General features: G+C 48.6%; 1 protein-coding gene across 2 annotated transcripts in view; it reads left to right on the forward strand.

Moving 5' to 3' along the window:
* The first annotated feature begins 7,896 nt into the window (after positions 1 to 7,896).
* UBE3A (ubiquitin protein ligase E3A) overlaps positions 7,897 to 16,914 on the forward strand; it is a 29,693-nt gene continuing 20,675 nt past the window's right edge. Inside the window, exons 1-4 of one of the 2 annotated variants that reach the window (XM_015563045.1) lie at positions 7,897 to 7,990; positions 10,444 to 10,562; positions 11,954 to 12,147; positions 13,465 to 13,509. In XM_015563045.1, coding sequence (XP_015418531.1) covers positions 13,508 to 13,509 — 2 coding nt within the window. In that variant the 5' untranslated portion in view covers positions 7,897 to 7,990; positions 10,444 to 10,562; positions 11,954 to 12,147; positions 13,465 to 13,507. The remainder of the gene's footprint in view (positions 7,991 to 10,443; positions 10,563 to 11,953; positions 12,148 to 13,464; positions 13,510 to 16,914) is intronic. The other variant, XM_006753476.2, reaches the window with a different exon arrangement.

Genomic DNA, 16,914 nt, shown 5'->3' on the forward strand with positions numbered 1-16,914 from the left:
CCCAGTGCCTGGCACACTGTGTGTGTGTGTGTGTGTGTGTGTGTGTGTGTGTGTGTGTGTAAAGTTAAAAAAACTAAATACTCTACTATCTCCTGAGGTGTGATTATCGTTCTGTCTTCTGATCATAGATCTCCGAAGTTTTAAACCTGAGTCTCTGGACTCTAGCTCAGGCCTCTGTGCAGCCTCCTGGTCTGCTGCCTGGAGGAGGAGGAGCCGGGGGCCCGCCCGCGTGGCTGGAGATGCGCGTTCCCTGCGCTGCTCGTAGGAGGCAGCCTGCACAGGGTGCCATCAGGGGGCCTTTTCCGACCGTGACACTTGGTGCAGGAAATACGGCTTTCTTTTCTGATCAAGGAAATGAGGTGGAATCACAGGAAATGGCAGTGGTGTTAATCTAGAAACTTGCCCCATGTCCAAAGCCTGAGATGTGTGAAATACTTGAAGATGCTGTATGAGTGATTTCCAAACGAAATTGCTTATGAATAAATACATAAGTTTCTTCGCGAGCTTTCCCTCCCACTTACTGTCAGAAATGTCCCCTGTAGTGCTTCGTCTCAGTTGCCTTTAACAAGTAAATACCATTGTGGATGACAAGTCAAGGAGATTATTAAGGCCTCTCGGAGAATGAAATAAAGCTAGCGCTTTTTCTTTTAAATACTGCTATTTGCACGCAGCTGACAGTTGTCACGGCTGGATCCGGAGGAGCCTGGTGCCCGAACTGGGAGGATTACATGTAGGGTTGTAAGTGCCTCGGGGCCCCAACAGGTTCCGTGAACAAAGCCCCTCCCGGTGAGGAGCGGGTCAGCTAGCTTCCCAGCCTTTGTTCTGTTCCTTCTGTCGTGCGAAGGTGGTGCTTGCTTTGTCTGTTCCAGAGGATTATGCTTTTCAAATGTGATCGTTCTCAAAAAAATGGATTAAAACGGACTTAGTGACTTGCCCAAGAAAACAGGTTGGTTGGTGGTAGACAGGTGATTGGAACGTTGCTATATTTTCATGCTTTCTCCATTGACATTTTTAACGTTTTCATAGACAAGTGTTTGGGGGAATATTTAGTGTGGATTTTTTTAATTAAATATTTTTTATTTATGAGAGAGAGAGAGAGAGAGATTGAGAGAGATTGGTTTGCTGTTCTACTTATTTATGCATCATGGGCCGATTCTTGTATGTGCCCTGGCCTGCAACCTTGATGTTTCTGGAAGATGTGTTGCTCTAACCAACTGGGCTACCTGGCCAGGGCAAATCTACTTTAAATTCGGTAACTACATTGGAAAGAAACAAGGGACCTTAGCAGTTGGTGATGCATTCTTCAGTGTTGCTAACCCAGAGTCAGAGCCTCTCTGGGATTTGCTTCACAGTTGACCTCTCCTGGTCATTTGGTAAATGGCACGTGAATCATAGGCTGACCTGGGAGGAAAAGGTTTTGGAGATGAGTCTACGAGATAAGGTTATTTCAGAAGGGCACTTGTAGGAAATTTGCTGGAATCTCACCCAAGACATTGAGAATCGTATGTGAGACCTCGCTGGTGAGAGGCAGTACCTTGTGCAGATAAAGCGTGGAGGTGGCGTAGGCGCCCGGTGACACAGGCAGCAGAAAACCCCCCTTCAGCGAAGCGCGTGGCTGGCCAGCGGGGGTCCGATGTGGTGGGCGACTCCTCACCGCTCACTGTGTTCCAGAAGTTGCTCTTCTGTGCCTTCCAGACCCATCCAGGTTAGTCACGCACAGATGGATCGATCCCTTATGGCACAGAAACGGCACGAAAGAGTTGTCGGCCTGTCTCTGTGGTGTGCAGGCTTCTAGCTCTTTCTAGTTCCTAATGTGCCCCTTGTCTGTGCTTTCGTCACCCTCCACGAAAGAAACAAGGGACTGTTTCCACACTGCAGGCCTCTGACCGTCCTGCTCAGAGCCCGCCCCTCGAGTGGGCGACGCCGTCTTAGGGTTGCCCTCGGGGACTGTGGCCACCATCCTGACTCATATGCTTTTATGTCTATTTTAAAATATATTTTTATTGATTTCAGAGAGGAAGGAAAGGGGAGAGAGAAATATCAATAGCGAGAGAGAATTGTTGGTTGGCCGCCTCCTGCACGCCCCCTACTGGGGATCAAGCCCGCAACCCTGGACCCTGCACTCTGCAGGCCGACGCTCTATCCACTGAGCAAAACCGGCGAGGGCTGTTTTTGTATTCTTAGAGAGGAAAAGAATATGTTCTGAATTTCCCCCAAATTAAATATACAGACAGTATAGCAGCCATGTCCGTACCCTTAGGCAGGGACAGGTTTTGTCACTTCCTGGGACTCTCGCTCGCTCTGAAACGGGTGTGGTTTTCCTCGGGGCCCTGGCGCTGGCACTGCAGGGGCCACTCCAGGCCTGTCTCAGAGGCAGAGCGCCCTTGCCTCTTCGGAGGGAAGCGTGGGATGCCCAGTGTGGCCTGAGCCGAGGGTCATGGGAGAGGTGTGGGCCCTGCCCAGCTTATTAATCATTGTTGTGCTTTTTCCTGGGAATTCTATTTACCGTGCCTCTGCGTTTGAGTACGTGTCAGTATCGATAACCTTAGAGTGTGCCATAAATAAAGATATTGACTATCTACCTTTGGTGCCTATTTAAGCTTTTTATTTAGGGCATTTACAATATACTCGTCTTTTGGGCACCTGTTGTATGTGGCGTGTCCTAATTGACAAATCCTATTTCACCAGAGATTCATTTCTTTCATAGTTTTCTGAAGTGAGCTGATAACCTGTCATGTTCCATGTTGGTAATAGAAACTATGCTGTCCAAGATAATCCAAATCTAGATCTAAGGCATGAGAAGTTTTCCTAATTTTTTCAGTTGCTTTGTTCGTATTTTAATTTCTTGCACATTTTGCTATGTCAGTAACACATTTCTACAGACTGAATGTGTAAGTCCTTTAAAATGTGGATTTTGAAACACCCCCAGTGTGAGGGTATGAGGGGTGGAGCCTCATGAACGGATCCCATGCACCCTCAGGAATTCATGCCCTTACCCAGGACTCCAGAGGGCTCCCTCCCCTCCTGCCACGTGAGGACCCAGCCTGAGGCAGCTGCCCATGAACGCGGAAGCTGCCCTCACGGCACCAACGCTGCTGGCGCCTGGATCTCGGACGCCGGCCTCCAGAACTGTGGGAAGGTTTCTGTTCTTGATAAGCCTCAGTCGTCATAGCAACCTGGACGGACTGGGACACACACGTGTAAACACCAGAGGGGAACATAAAAAATTCAGCGGGTAACTAGATTTCAGCATTTCGTTTTGTGTTTTTTTTAAATTTTATTTTTATTTTTATTGATTTCAGAGAGGAAGGGAGAGGGGGAGAGAGATAGAAACATCAATGATGAGAGAGAATCATTGATCGACTGCCTCCTGCACACCCCCCCACTGGGGATCAAGCCCACAACCCGGGCATGTGCCCTTGGCTGGAATCGAACCTGAAACCCTCCAGTCCACAGGCCGACGCTCTATCCACTGAGCCAAACCGGTTCTGTCCAGAGAGCCCCTTGTATCTGTGGTTAGTTGCCCCTCCACCTGCAGATACTGGTGTAGAATTATCTTTGAGAGTGAGGAAATATAGAAAATAAATGGGTATTTTTCAGTATAAAAAGAAGTAACAATTTCCTCTTTTTCTTTACCCAAATTCTAAGCTAACAGTTGTTAAAATTAAATCTAGAAAAACATAAAGTTGGCAACTGTGTAAGGACAGATACCTGGAGTTATTTTCCCTTTTGGGGGGATTATAGTTTCCAACTTTATTGAGATACAATTCACATACGTGACATTCACCCTTTTAAAGTACCGTTTGTGGGTTTAGTAGGTTCACTTCTACAGCCGTCATTGCTGTCTAATTAGGATATTCTCACCATCCCAACAAGAAACCCTGTGGAACCCTTGTAGTCGTCCCCATTTCCCGTCTTCAGCGCCTGCAGCGCTAATCTGCTTCTTTTCTCTATGGATATGCCTGTTCTAGACGTTTTGTATAAATGGAGCCATAAAAGTTGTGTTCTTTTGTGTATGGTTCTTTTTAATTAGCATAGTATTTTCTTCCAGGTTCACCCATGTTATAGCAGTTCACATCACTTCATTCCTTTTCGTGGCTGAGTAATGTTACCTTGTATGAGTATACACAACTGTTCGGTTATTAGTTTTGTTGTTATCATTCCAAAGTGGCTGCACTATTTTACAGTTGTGTCAGCAACGGAGGAGGGTTCTTTCTGACTTCTCTAGGTCCCTGCCAAAACTTATTATCTGTCCCTTTTATTTCTAAGATGTTTTTACTGAATTTGTTGGTTAATAAAATTATATGTTTCAAGTGTACCATCCTGTAGTACGTCATCTGTGTGTTGTATTGTGTGTCCACCGTCCGAAGTCAGCTCTCCTTCCCTCACCATCGACCTTCCCTTTACCGTCCTCTACCTGCCCTGACCCCGTCCCTCTCATTTTACGCATTTGTGTGGGTGTGACAGTATCCCTGCAGCTTTCTGTGCATTTGCTTAATGACCGATGGTGATGTCATCTCATGTGCTGATTGGCCATCTTTGCAGGAAATCGATTCAAAATCTTTTGCTATTGTTAACTTGGGCTGGTTTTTTTTTTCTTCAAATCTTGGGTTTTAAGTGTTGTTTACTAGTATATGTTATAGATAACATTGTTAAATAATATGATTTCCAAATACCCCCTCCCATTCTGTGGGTTGTCTTTTCACTTGCATGAATTGTGTGCTTTGAAGTACACAAGTGTTAAATTTTGTGCTGTGATGTGAGGTAGGGCGCCAGGTTTGTCCTCTTACTTAGGGAGGTCCACGGGTTCAGCACCAGGGGTTGAAAGGCCCTGCTTCCCCATGGCGCTGTCCTGGCGCCCTTGTTGAAAACCGTTTGACCGTGTCGGAATGTGTGTCTGTTCTTCAGCCACCAACAGAACTGTCTCGAATACTATGTATTTGTAGTAAGTTTTGAAATTGGTAAAGGTGAATATTCTTTGTTCTTATTTTTCAAGACTATTTTAGCTCTCTAGGCTTTTTTAATTTCTGGGTGAATTTTAAGGTTAGCTTGTTGTTCTGCAAGAAGGGCAGCTGGGAATTTGATTGGGTGTCATGTTGAATCGGTAGATTTAAGGAGTGTTGCTACCTTAACTTTATGTCTTGATTCATGAACATGGGATGTCTTTCCATTTATTTTTTAAAATTTTTGTTCGTTTTTTAATGTACATTTCTCAACACGTTTGTCCAATAGAAATATAAATGTTTGTAAGTATTTTATTTTTAGAGTTATTGCTAATGGAACTGTTTACTTAATTTCATTTTCAGGTTGTTCATTGCTTGTGGATAAGTTTCTGTACTGATCTTGTATCAGGTTACAGAGTCTTCCTGTGTTCTGTGGCTGCGAGCGCGTCTGCCTCCTTGCTGTAGCAGATGGATATTGCGTACCTGCTGTGTCACGGGTGGTTTTCTAGATGCCAGTGCACAAAACCCGCCCAGACGCCTGTTTTCATGGACTTACACTTGCTAGGGAAAGGGAGGTTATATTATAAACAAGTTGTGTAAAATATATTGTATATTGCGTAGTGTTTTTAAGGAGAAAAATCAGGAAATGGGATGTAAAGTGTTTATGGATGGAGGGGATGTGTGCCAATGTTAGGGTGGCTAGAGAAAGCTCACTGAGGTGGTAACTAGAGCGAAGCACTGAAGGGGATGGGGGAGCCAGCCTTTCAGGCAGAGGTTAAGGAATTCGGAGGCCCTGGGGCCTGAGGAACAGAGAGGTGGCCTGTGTGGCCTCGGAAAGGAAACGGCAGGAATGTAGGGTTCCGATCATTTGCTGTAGTGAGGAGCCACATAGGGAGCCATTGAAGGTTCTTGAACAGAAGAGTGAACGGTGTGACTTAGATCATGTGGACGGTCATTTGTGTGGCCTTCGTTGGAAAACAGCGGCCACATTGACCGTTCCATGAGTCTGAACAAATGCATACACTTTGCAGCACAACTCCTACCAAGTTGTAGACTCTCCCTTCCTAGTCAGTTCCTGCCCCCGCCCCCCTTCTGATCTTTTACCATGGGGGGCGGGGGGGGGGTGAGCTTGCTCTAGAGCAGTGGTTCTCAACCTTCCTGATGCCGTGACCCTTTAATACAGCTCCTCATTGTAGTGACCCCCAACTTCATTGTGACAAATTGAACATAATTAAAGCAGAGTGACTCATCACAAAACAATACGTAATGGTATATGTGTTTTCCGATGGTCTTAGGCGACCCTGTGAAAGGGTCGTTCAACCCCCAAAGGGGTCGCACCCACAGGTCGAGAACCGCTGCTCCAGAAGGTCATACATTGTGTCGTAGCACTTAGTGGTCCCAGGTTCCTTTTACTGGGACACTGTCTTTGAGGCTCATCCATGGTAATGCACGTGTCAGTGGGGGGTCGTGACCTCCTTCCGTGAAGGGACGGCTGAGGGAACAGCTTGTGAAGTTGGTTATGTGTTGGGGATGCGATCGCTTGGTTATGGGATCGTTCTGACACGTTTGCAGATGGTCTCCCCAGATCTGTTCGTCGTTCTACTCCGACCAACGAGGCTTAGCTGCCTGCATCCTGGTCAGCATTCGGGGCTGTCGGGCAGCCTGGTGGTCGGTGTGTATCTTAGTTTGAGGGGTATTTTCACTTGACAGATAATTCTAGGTTTTCTTGTTTTTCTTTGAGCATTTGTTTTTGAGGAAAAGTTATTCTTCTTGTCTTTTCCTTTAGTAAAAGTCTTTCTTCCCCTCGGGCCTTTTAAAAAAGATTTTCTTTCTATCACTGGTTTTGTGACTCTCCTGATAAGGCTTTGTTGAGTTCTTTCCTGTCAACCATTATTTCTTCACCTCCCTCCCTCCCATGCTGTCTCCTCCTGGAGCTTCAGGCCCATGTATGTTGGACCGTTCGGTGCTGTCCTCGGGCCACTGACAGGTTCTGTTTGATCTTTTTCTCTCTGGGCTGCATTTTGCTTTGTCTTCTCCTTCACTGTCCTTTTTTCCCTATAGTGTCAATACTTTCAGATATTTCAGTTTGCATTTCTTTTGATTGGTTTTTCCATTTGATTTGTTTTAAGGTTTTCTCTTTCTTCATTCATGTGATCTTCCTTTGATCCTTGAGCCTATTTATAGTAGTTATTTGAAAGTCCTTGTCTACTGATTCCATCTTTCATTTCAGGATTTTTTATTGCTTGTTTTTTCTGATGGTTATGGGCCTAAATTTCTTCTTGGCATATTTAGTAATTTCTCCCTGGATGATGTACACTGTAACAGTCTGTTGTCTAGTGAGTGGATTTTGTGTTGTTAGTGTCTGTCTGTTTTACATGCCAGCTCAGTACCTTCTGGTCAGTGTGATCCTTGCAAGGCTGCATTCGGGTGTGTCTGCTGAAGGCTGGTGTGAGGTCCCTAACTGCCACGAAGGCGAAGCCTTCTTAGTGCTCTGCCGAATGCCCCAGGCTGTCCTAGTCTTCACCTGGGATCTCCCAGTCCCCCAGAGCGCGGTGCTAGAAAACCTGTGGGTCTCTCCAGGCATTGGCCTGTCGCCAGCCCTGGTGGAGGAGGTCGGAGGGGAGAGGACCAGCTCTGAGCTCTGGGTGCAGACAGGGGCCATGGGTCTGCCAGCTCAGAGCCGCAGGCCTCACCGCCTCCCTGCCCTCCCACGGCAGCCCAGGCCCTGTGGCTGGGTGTGTGAGTGTGTGTGTGTGTGTGTGTGTGTGTATGTGTGTGAGTGAGTGTGTGTGTGAGCGTGTGTATGTGTGTGTGTGTATATAGCAGCTGTGGGGAAAAGAGCGAAGTGTTAAATATATTTTTTTGATTTTTTTATTATAAAGGATGAATTTGCTTTTGTAGTGAATGGTAGAAAAAATGTTCTTTGAAAGTTTATCCAGTTGTCCATGTAAAAAAAAACTGAGTGAGGTGTTTTATATTTTAGGTTAAAACGCTGTAAGATCCTGATTTTAGAATCCACCAGCTCCTCAGAAGTTTGGCGAAATATGGTATGTTTCTATTTTATTTTTTTGGAATTCAAAATTGCACATGTCTCTTAATGTTGTGGTTAGAGTAATGACCAATGTGTTCGGCAGATTTGGGTGCCTGTCAGTTTCAGAGCATCGTGCTAGGCACGAAGCCACAGGGCTCCCGGGCAGGCCGCACGCGGGGCCCCAGTGGTTCTGAGGGAATTTAGAAGAGGCCGGTGTGCTGTGCGGAGTAGAGCCATGTGCCCAAGAAGAGGGAGAGTTAAAAGTAGCTTCCACTTGTGGAGATCTTACTGTGTGCCGGGCACCGTGCTCAGGTCCTTATGTGGGTCCGTTCATCCTCACGAAGTCTCGGACAGAGGGGCTAGCTCTCAGCTCTGCTGACGAGGAAACAGGCTCAGAGCGATTAAGTCACTTGCCCAAGACTTCCCAGCCAGCAGGTGGAAAGGGAGGGGCGTGCAGGCTGGCCCTGCAGCCTGTGTCTGTCTGCCCAGCACTGGCCCTCGCGAGGAGGCGCTGGATGGGAGGGCTCGGCTGCGTCAGCACCAAACTCCACGCAGCTCTTCAGTGAACTCTGCGCCTCTATTAATGGCCTAAAGGCTGTTGTGGCTTTCTCGTTGCTACGTTGACAGGTGGGAAAGTTAGAATTGCTCGAACCTTCTTTTTTTTTTTAAATATATTTTATTGATTTTTCACAGAGAGGAAGGGAGAGAGATAGAAAGCTAGAAACATCGATGAGAGAGAGACATCAATCAGCTGCCTCCTGCACATCTCCCACCGGGGAGGTGCCCGCAACCCAGGTACATGCCCCTGACCGGAATCGAACCTGGGACCCTTGAGTCCGCAGGCCGACGCTCTATCCACTGAGCCAAACCGGTTTCGGCTCGAACCTTCTAAATCCAAACGGACTCTCCGCCTGTGAGAGCCCAAGAGCGAACATTGTTCGTTTCAGGGGGACCCCCATGCCTCTTCCCCAGAGGGCCCCGGGAATGCCCAGGTTCTCAGGAGGAGACGGGAAAACCTGGGAAAGGGCGTGATTTCCAGGGATCATCGTCCCTCTCCTGAGGCCAGCCCTCGCCCTCATCTGAACGTGAAGCCCTGTCTGTAGGCCGCAGAGGTGGGGGCTCTGCGTTCCCTGGGCTCTTGGGCACCCCCGCAACCCAGGTACATGCCCCTGACCGGAATCGAACCTGGGACCCCTCAGTCCGCAGGCCGACGCTCTATCCACCGAGCCAAACCGGTTTCGGCTCGAACCTTCTAAATCCAAACGGACTCTCCGCCTGTGAGAGCCCAAGAGCGAACATTGTTCGTTTCAGGGGGACCCCCATGCCTCTTCCCCAGAGGGCCCCGGGAATGCCCAGGTTCTCAGGAGGAGACGGGAAAACCTGGGAAAGGGCGTGATTTCCAGGGATCATCGTCCCTCTCCTGAGGCCAGCCCTCGCCCTCATCTGAACGTGAAGCCCTGTCTGTAGGCCGCAGAGGTGGGGGCTCTGCGTTCCCTGGGCTCTTGGGCACCCGGCCTTCCTCCCGAGTGGGGTCTGGGTCCTTGCTGGGACCCACCTCTGGCCTTCACTTGAAGGTGTGAACTGCCACGGGTCCGTTTTCCTCCCTCCCAGTCCCACCTTTCCTGAGTCGGCTTCTCAGATTGAGGAAGTTGTCAAGGGAAGAACTGGTTGCCCAAAATGAGCCCTGGGTCCTGGACCTCAGCCGAATGTCTGCGACCACAGCAGGAGGCGCTGTCCGAGGCCAAGGACGGGCTGCAGGGACTCTGGGCTGGGAGGCGGCTTTCATGCTGCCGCTCCTTCCTGACCTCGAGGAGCAGGGGACTCACCGGGGAGAGAGCTGGGCACACGGCACGTTCGGCTACTCTGATGGGAGTCACCAGGCTTCGGTAACTGTCCGTTAAGCCTCTGGCTCCTGACAGCCTGCTGACGGCTGGTCCCGTTTAAACATCCCGCAGTGTGGGTCCCACTCCGTGTTGTGATCTGGACTCGTTTCCCTGTTTCAGAGGTGAAACTTGGTGCAGGAACACGAAACAAGCCAACACTTCCAACCCTGGTGGGACGCCAGCAGGTCTGGCTTTCGTCCCAGCTCCACCGCTGGCCTGAAGTCTTGGGCAAGTCCGTTACTCCCTCTGAGGCTGCTTGCTGATCAGCTTAAATTCTCACCGTCATGTTTGCCCTGGTCAGGTGAGAGCCTCAGCAAGTTGTCATGAGACTCAGACAGCATGCTGTTGACCGTGCTTGTCAACTGAGGCTCCGTAAAAGTGCGAGGGATGATGGCCTCGTTTCTCCCGGGAAGGGGTCACTTAAGAAAAGTAAATTCTGGAAAATAGTCCTCAAACAATTTCTCTAATTACTCCTCTGACGAATGTTGCATTGACACCTAATGGGAAGCTTTGAAGATGATGTGTGAACAGTGAATCGGGTGTGTGTGTTAAAGTGTTCTAACTAAAGATTTGTTTAATTTATTAGAGTTATTAAATCTACGCTCAGACCAAGTTAGCAGCTAGACTGGTGTGACAACCTGTTTTTAATCAGTGACTCAAAGCTGTGATCCCCTGATGTCAACGAATGGCCACAGCTTGTAAAAGGTAATTTTGAACGTTATTTTACAGCCTTTAGGGGCTGTCGTAGAGCGACGTACGGGCTGTAAATACATGAGGACAATGTGTAGTTGGTGGGCATGTCCTGCTGAGAACAGCGGACCACAAACTGGATTTGCTTCTCCACTTAATCTTCTTTCTAGAATAGTTCATGCTTTTTTCTCCCCCAGACTTGTCTGTATGAGTGAACAGGAAAATGCTTCTCAAAAATGTTAATAAACATTTTATTTGAACATTAAAAAAACTATGAAAAAGTTATTAATATGCATTTTAAAGTGTGCCTTTTATGAGAATTTTAACTGAACATTTCTGGAAGTTGTAACAACTATAATGAAACGAGTATACTTTTCTCTCCTAGAGAGTTTCAGTGGAGGTAGCAGCGTGTCTTGCAGGCTGGAGAAGCTGCACGCAGTAGGGTGGCAAGTGAGCCTCCGTGGGGGTTTTCTGTGTTCAGATTAGTGGGCGGGTGGGGATCACATTTTCTGTCCAAATCAAGACTTACAGTTGAGACTCTTCCAAGATGTATTTTCTTATTTTCTAATGTTCCCTGCTTATTGCTTCAGTTTTAAAGTTTTGTTTCTGATGTTATTCTAACAAACTGCAGGTTAACCTGAGTCGGTAGTTTTTGTTTGTCCTTTGATAATCTCTCTTGACTGGTGAAATCGCAAGCATGTGCTGGATCCTGACTTTCAAAAACACGGCAGTAAAGAATCAAGTCTGTGAGATGTTAGGTACTTCATAGATTTGAGAGTTTGGAATCCTTACTGTGGGATGTTTTTTGATAAATTATTTAGAGCACTGTAGAAATGTGCTATAAACAGTGACTAGAAATTTCATCAGATATGTTCTGTTACTTATTCTCTGCTAGAAAGTATTTTTTGCTAGTTCTGTGTACATTCACTTTTCTCTTGATTAAAGAACAGTTTCCATATTGAGTGAAAACAACTTGTGTTAACCATGTATAAGAGACCTAGAATAGATCTGCTTTAGGGTAATGGTCTTTCAATCTTTTTAAGTATTTTATTTTTCTTTAGACTGATTGGTTTAAATTTCTTGGTTTGACTATAATGGCTTTCAGTAGCTTGCTTTAACCTGTTAACATTACATGGTAATGTAGTGTATTTGCAGTAGCTGGGAGATGTTTCGATGCTATAATGTTTATAGTCTCGTGTTTAGGGATCAGAAAATGGAATGTGGTTACATGTGACGATGTCTCTAACCTCTGTCCCTTGCAGACTCTCCACCTGGCGGCATCACACTGTGCTTCTAGGACTCGGACTTGCCTTCTCGCTTGTGTCTTACCCTTTTGCTGTCGTATTTTAATTTTCCTGTCACTGTCCTCATTTCCCCCTCCTCTAAACCTGCCTCTCTTCCCTTAGTGCCAGCAGGTTTGTTTTTGTTTTGCAAGCCTCCTCTGCCTCCTTACAGTATGGCACCTGATGCTGGAGGGTCGCACTTTCAAAAATGAGTCAGCTGGCACATGGGGTATCATCAGTTTTTAGCTCTTCTGTCTGAGAGATACCAGTTTGGAAGCAATCTTGGGGTACTTACCCACAAGGCTGGTGGAGACCAGGTGTGTCACCAGGGGGTTTGCTTGCTCCCCGGGGGAGAGGGTGGAGTGAGACTCTTGCATTTGTGTCACTGCCAAGTCACTGCCACCTCCAGCATGTCCCGATTTTTAGCTCTGATATAATTTTGTACGAGATTGAAAATGTAAAATACCCTGCAGAGAAAATCTAAAGCAAATACTTGAGCTGCTGGAGTCCCCTTACCCCCCAATTTTCCCCCAGACTCTGACCCATAGAGGGGTAATTTTGAAAGTCTGATAAAGAAATGAGTTTTTTTAAAGATAAGAAATGTGCACAACACTTACTCTTTTGTCGGTGGCTCTGGTTTTAAGATTCCTTTGCTGAAGTTGTTCAAAATTTCTGATAAGTTCAGAAATCAAGTTCTTGTAATGTCATTGTGAACATTTAGCTTTTGAACTCTAAAATAGGTTTAATTTATTTTGAGAATTTGAAAGTGTTAGAAATCAGTGTTCTGTTGATCCACCTCAGTATACACTGACCGATGCTGTTGGGAACAGTGAGCAGGGTGGCAGGGCTTAATTTAACAGTGCGGCAGCGACGGGCAAAATTGGGGCAATGCCCCAAGCTTAGTGTCTTAGAGTTTTGAATTTCTACATGAGATAGCAGCAGTATATTAAAGATAATAGAAAATAACTGCAGCTGTTTATAGCGGATGTTAATTTACGGGGAGTGACCACAGCAGAGCCCTACTGCCCGGGCTTTCCAGGGAAAGCGAGTGAACCACGACAGTCACGGTCAGACGGTGAACCCGGCCCAACTGTCTCGCAATGCACTCAGGCCGTCGGGTTCAGTATGGCTGATCTGGAGCAGAGGTGGGCGGACACTTTCCTAAGAGGACCAGATAATGACGATGGTAGGCTGTGGGCCCTCTGTGTCTGCCAGTCCCACAGCCCGGCAGCAGTAGAGCAGGGCGCCCCTGAGCTCACGGCTGGGGCTGCGAACACCTTTGATGCTGTGGGGAACCATTTTGGGGTAGAAAGTTTCATAGTGTATGTTTTCACTCAAAGCATTTGACTTTGTAAATAATCAGTGACATCACACTGGTTTATATGTTGGTATCGAAATGTAGTGTTTTCAGTTTCCTTTCCTTAATAAAAAAATTCACTGAGTTTTTATTAGTCAGGCCGAAATAAATGTGTTGTATGGCAATCTGACCTGACCACTTTTTTCTCACGTTGAAATCTTGAATTACTTTTAAAACTGTTAACGATAAAGTGTTGTTTTCCAATGTGTCTCCCCAAACACCTGCCCCTTCCGGAGCTGGGGGCGCTTTGCTGAGCTTTCCCCGCTTGTGTTCGCAGATCGCCAGGAGAACCGCAGTCTGACGACACTGAAGCCAGCCGAATGTAAGTGGGCGGCGGGCCGCGCCTCTCGAGCTCGGGGTGGCTTTCAGGGGCCTCGTGTTGGGAAAGAACCTTCTGTTCAGAGAGAATGCTTTCAAAGATAGATCGGGAGGTAGAAGTATATCCACTGTTTTTCCTACTAAACGGATATCTCTAAACCTCGGTGCTCTGTCGCTAGATTTTACTTCTCCGTGGACAGCTGCACTCCTGGATCCCTAGGTCTCTCTGCCCCCCCCAGCAGCTGTGGGGAAAAGAGCGAAGTGGGGAGAGCTCCGTGTCACAGCCGTTGGCTACGTGCCCTCTGTGTGCCCGGCGTGCAGAGCTGCATTAGAATCTGTCCCCAGCCTGCAGGAGCGTAGTCTCCTCCGTGGGAACGGCAGACGCAAATGGTTCCCGTCGCTGTGGGGGGAGGAGGCCGAGGGTGACGGGGAGCATGAGGAGGACCAGGGCACTCGGGCAGGATACCCCGATCCACAGGGCAGGGGAGCTGGGGTGGCCGGAGCGGCCGAGGTAGATCTGGCAGTGTGACTGGGAGGCAGGTGGCTGGAAGCAAGGGCAGGCCGCGCTGGAAGACGCCCGAGCCCTCATGAAGCAGCAGCGGAGTGTGGGGAGGGCGGGCGGGCTGGCTGCCGGGAAGTGCAGGAGGGGAGGCTTGAGAGAAAGGATAGGGCCTTGCATGCTCTTCCCCCGCCCCCCCTCACCCCCCCCATCTGTCCTGCGGGGTTGGCTGTCGTTGGGCTGCTTCGGATGGTCCTTGGTTGTCTGCCTGCTCACTGAACACTAGCGCGGAGGCCTAGTGAGGGTGCCTGGCATGAATTGGTAAATACCTATTATGACGGAATGAACTACTGAACGTAGGCAAAGGGCTCGTTTCTGCCCTTTCCATGCCCTTTCAGACACGTGGGCGTTCCCTGCAGTCCGTGTATTTGTCAGTGCATGTGTGTGCACGGCCCGGGCACGCCCAGTGACACCACGTCGTCAGGAGCACTTACAGCATGTGTTTGTGAGGGAGGTGGATGGAGATATATATATAAATGTTAACTGTAACTTTAATGTGAAATGGGGCACCTTAAGATGTTTTTAAAGGTGAATGATTTTATGTGCATATTTAGTTCTATAATTTTATCTTGTGTTTACTGTATTACAAGCACTGGGTTATAAAGCTCAATAGATCATTCATTAGGGTTTATGCTGTTAAACATATTTCAAACAGTAAAATTACTGATTTATATTTAAAAAGTTTAAGTGGAGACTGTATGTTACATTATAGTTACAGTCTTTTTTTTTTTTAAATATATTTTTTTGATTTTTTTACAGAGAGGAAGAGAGAGAGATAGTTAGAAACATCGATGAGAGAGAAACATCGATCAGCTGCCTCCTGCACACCCCCTACTGGGGATGTGCCCGCAACCCAGGTACATGCCCTTGACCGGAATCGAACCTGGGACCTTTCAGTCCGCAGGCTGACGCTCTATCCACTGAGCCAAACCGGTTTCGGCTATAGTTACAGTCTTGTTGGCTGGACTAGGGTCCTAGGAGCTCACCCAGTTCCCTCAGCTCGGTTGCGGCGGACCCAGCCTTGCAGCGGAACCGTCGCGGGTGTCTGCTGGGATTCTTTCTGTGAGGCGTCCAAAACCTCTCCTTACATACGGGTGGCGGTCGTGTGTTTGCAAAGGCAGCATCCTAGAGGGGGCAGAGGCACCTGCTCTGGGAAACCAGTGAGCAGTGCGTGTCCACTGGGCAGGCTGGCCACGGCCTATCTCGGCCTCATCTCCGGCGTCTCGGTTCCTCACAGCTTCACCGGACGTCATCTCCACTCAAAGTCACTGCTCACACCGTCACTGTTTTTGAACTTTGCCATTTTATCTTCTTTTATTCTCTGCTTTATCCACCGTTAGTGTATGCTGCATGTCAGTTACTGGTTCTTTCCTGTCATTGTTCATTCTGATTTGCATCTTGTTGGCTCGTTACTCACGGACATTCTTCGCTTTCTGACAGCTGCTGCTCTTACGGCTCATCCTCTTGGTTCCTGTGCTCATTGCTTAGTTTCCCACCGCCTGTCAGTCGGTTTAAGGTCTTTTCTGACTGCCGCCTCCTCTGTTGTTGGCAGCCACTTCTTTGGTTCTAGCCCCAGGGGTTGGCCATTGACGGGGCCATTACGCCTCCTTCCCTCGTGTTTGCACCTGGGCGGGTGAAGCAGTCATGGTCAGCGTCTACCTCTGATACTTTCATGACGATTGTGATGGGGGTTTTGTTTTTTATTTTTTTTGAGAACTGGGACGCGTTCCTCCTTTTCTTCCTCCTCTCCTCCTCCTCCTCCGCCCTGTCCTTTTGTCTCTCACTGTGTCTGGGGAGAGGCGTCCATGTTGCTGCACTGACTTGCTGGGGGAAGAGTGCGGAGCCGTGTGGCTGGAGGGCAGTGGGCAGGCGCTAAATAAAGACTTGAGACATGTTTCCGTGAAGCCAGGTGGGGTTATTTTAGGCTCTGCGGCTGCGCAGTGTCTGCGGCGGACACAGCCGTGGGCAGTCGGGACACGCGTGAGCTTGGGCACGGAAACGTGGATTTGACGTCATTTCCCCGGTCACAGAATGCCCCTTTTCCTGACTTTTCCCACCATTTACGATTGTCAACACCATCCTTGGCTCGCAGGCTGTAGGACCGGTGATGGGCTGGACGGCCTGTCTGTGATTGGACGGTTGCTCCTGTGGAGGGTTCACCTGGTCCAGTTACTACCGAACTGTCATTGTGAGGCGCCCATCCCACTCACAGGCCCTCGGTGTGCTCTGCGCTGACAGGGACACAGACTTGCCCAGGTGAGCAGGTGTCACCCAGCGAGGAAGGCAGGAGGACGCCTCCTGTGCCCGATGCCATTGGTGACCAGGCGGCTCCCTTCCCGCCCTGTCCCATCCGAGTGGAGCTGCAGATCCTAGTCCTTGGGCAGAAGCAGGTCAGACAGGGCCCCTGCCTCCCTTTCTGGGGTTAAATCTTAACCCTTGGGCACTAAAAAGCCCAGGTTTTGGAGTCGGGCCTGGGTTCAAATCTCTGATTAGACGTGAGGCTTGTAAGATCGCTGCTGTGCACATCTGCGGAATGAGGGTTCATGTGCCTGTTCACGCACTCAGGAGGGTGGTGATGACTGATAAGGACAGTGGCTATCTCCCGCCCGGTGCTCCCTGCAGGCCTGTCCACCACACGGCTCACTCACTCCTCTCAGCCACGCCTTCTCAGGGTGCACCGCTGTACAGGGAGGACTCGGACACAGGGCCCGTAAGGGACCCACACCAGGGGCAGAGCCAGCGGGTCCCCGGGCAGCCAGCTCCGGGGTGAGCTCACTGCCCGGGCTGCTGCCTTCTCGTTAGCGATGTGTGAGTACTGTTCCTCGCCACGTTTTTCTATTCCATTGTGTT

Source organism: Myotis davidii, unplaced genomic scaffold, assembly GCF_000327345.1.
Source record: "Myotis davidii unplaced genomic scaffold, ASM32734v1 scaffold811, whole genome shotgun sequence".
Lineage (NCBI taxonomy): Eukaryota > Metazoa > Chordata > Mammalia > Chiroptera > Vespertilionidae > Myotis > Myotis davidii.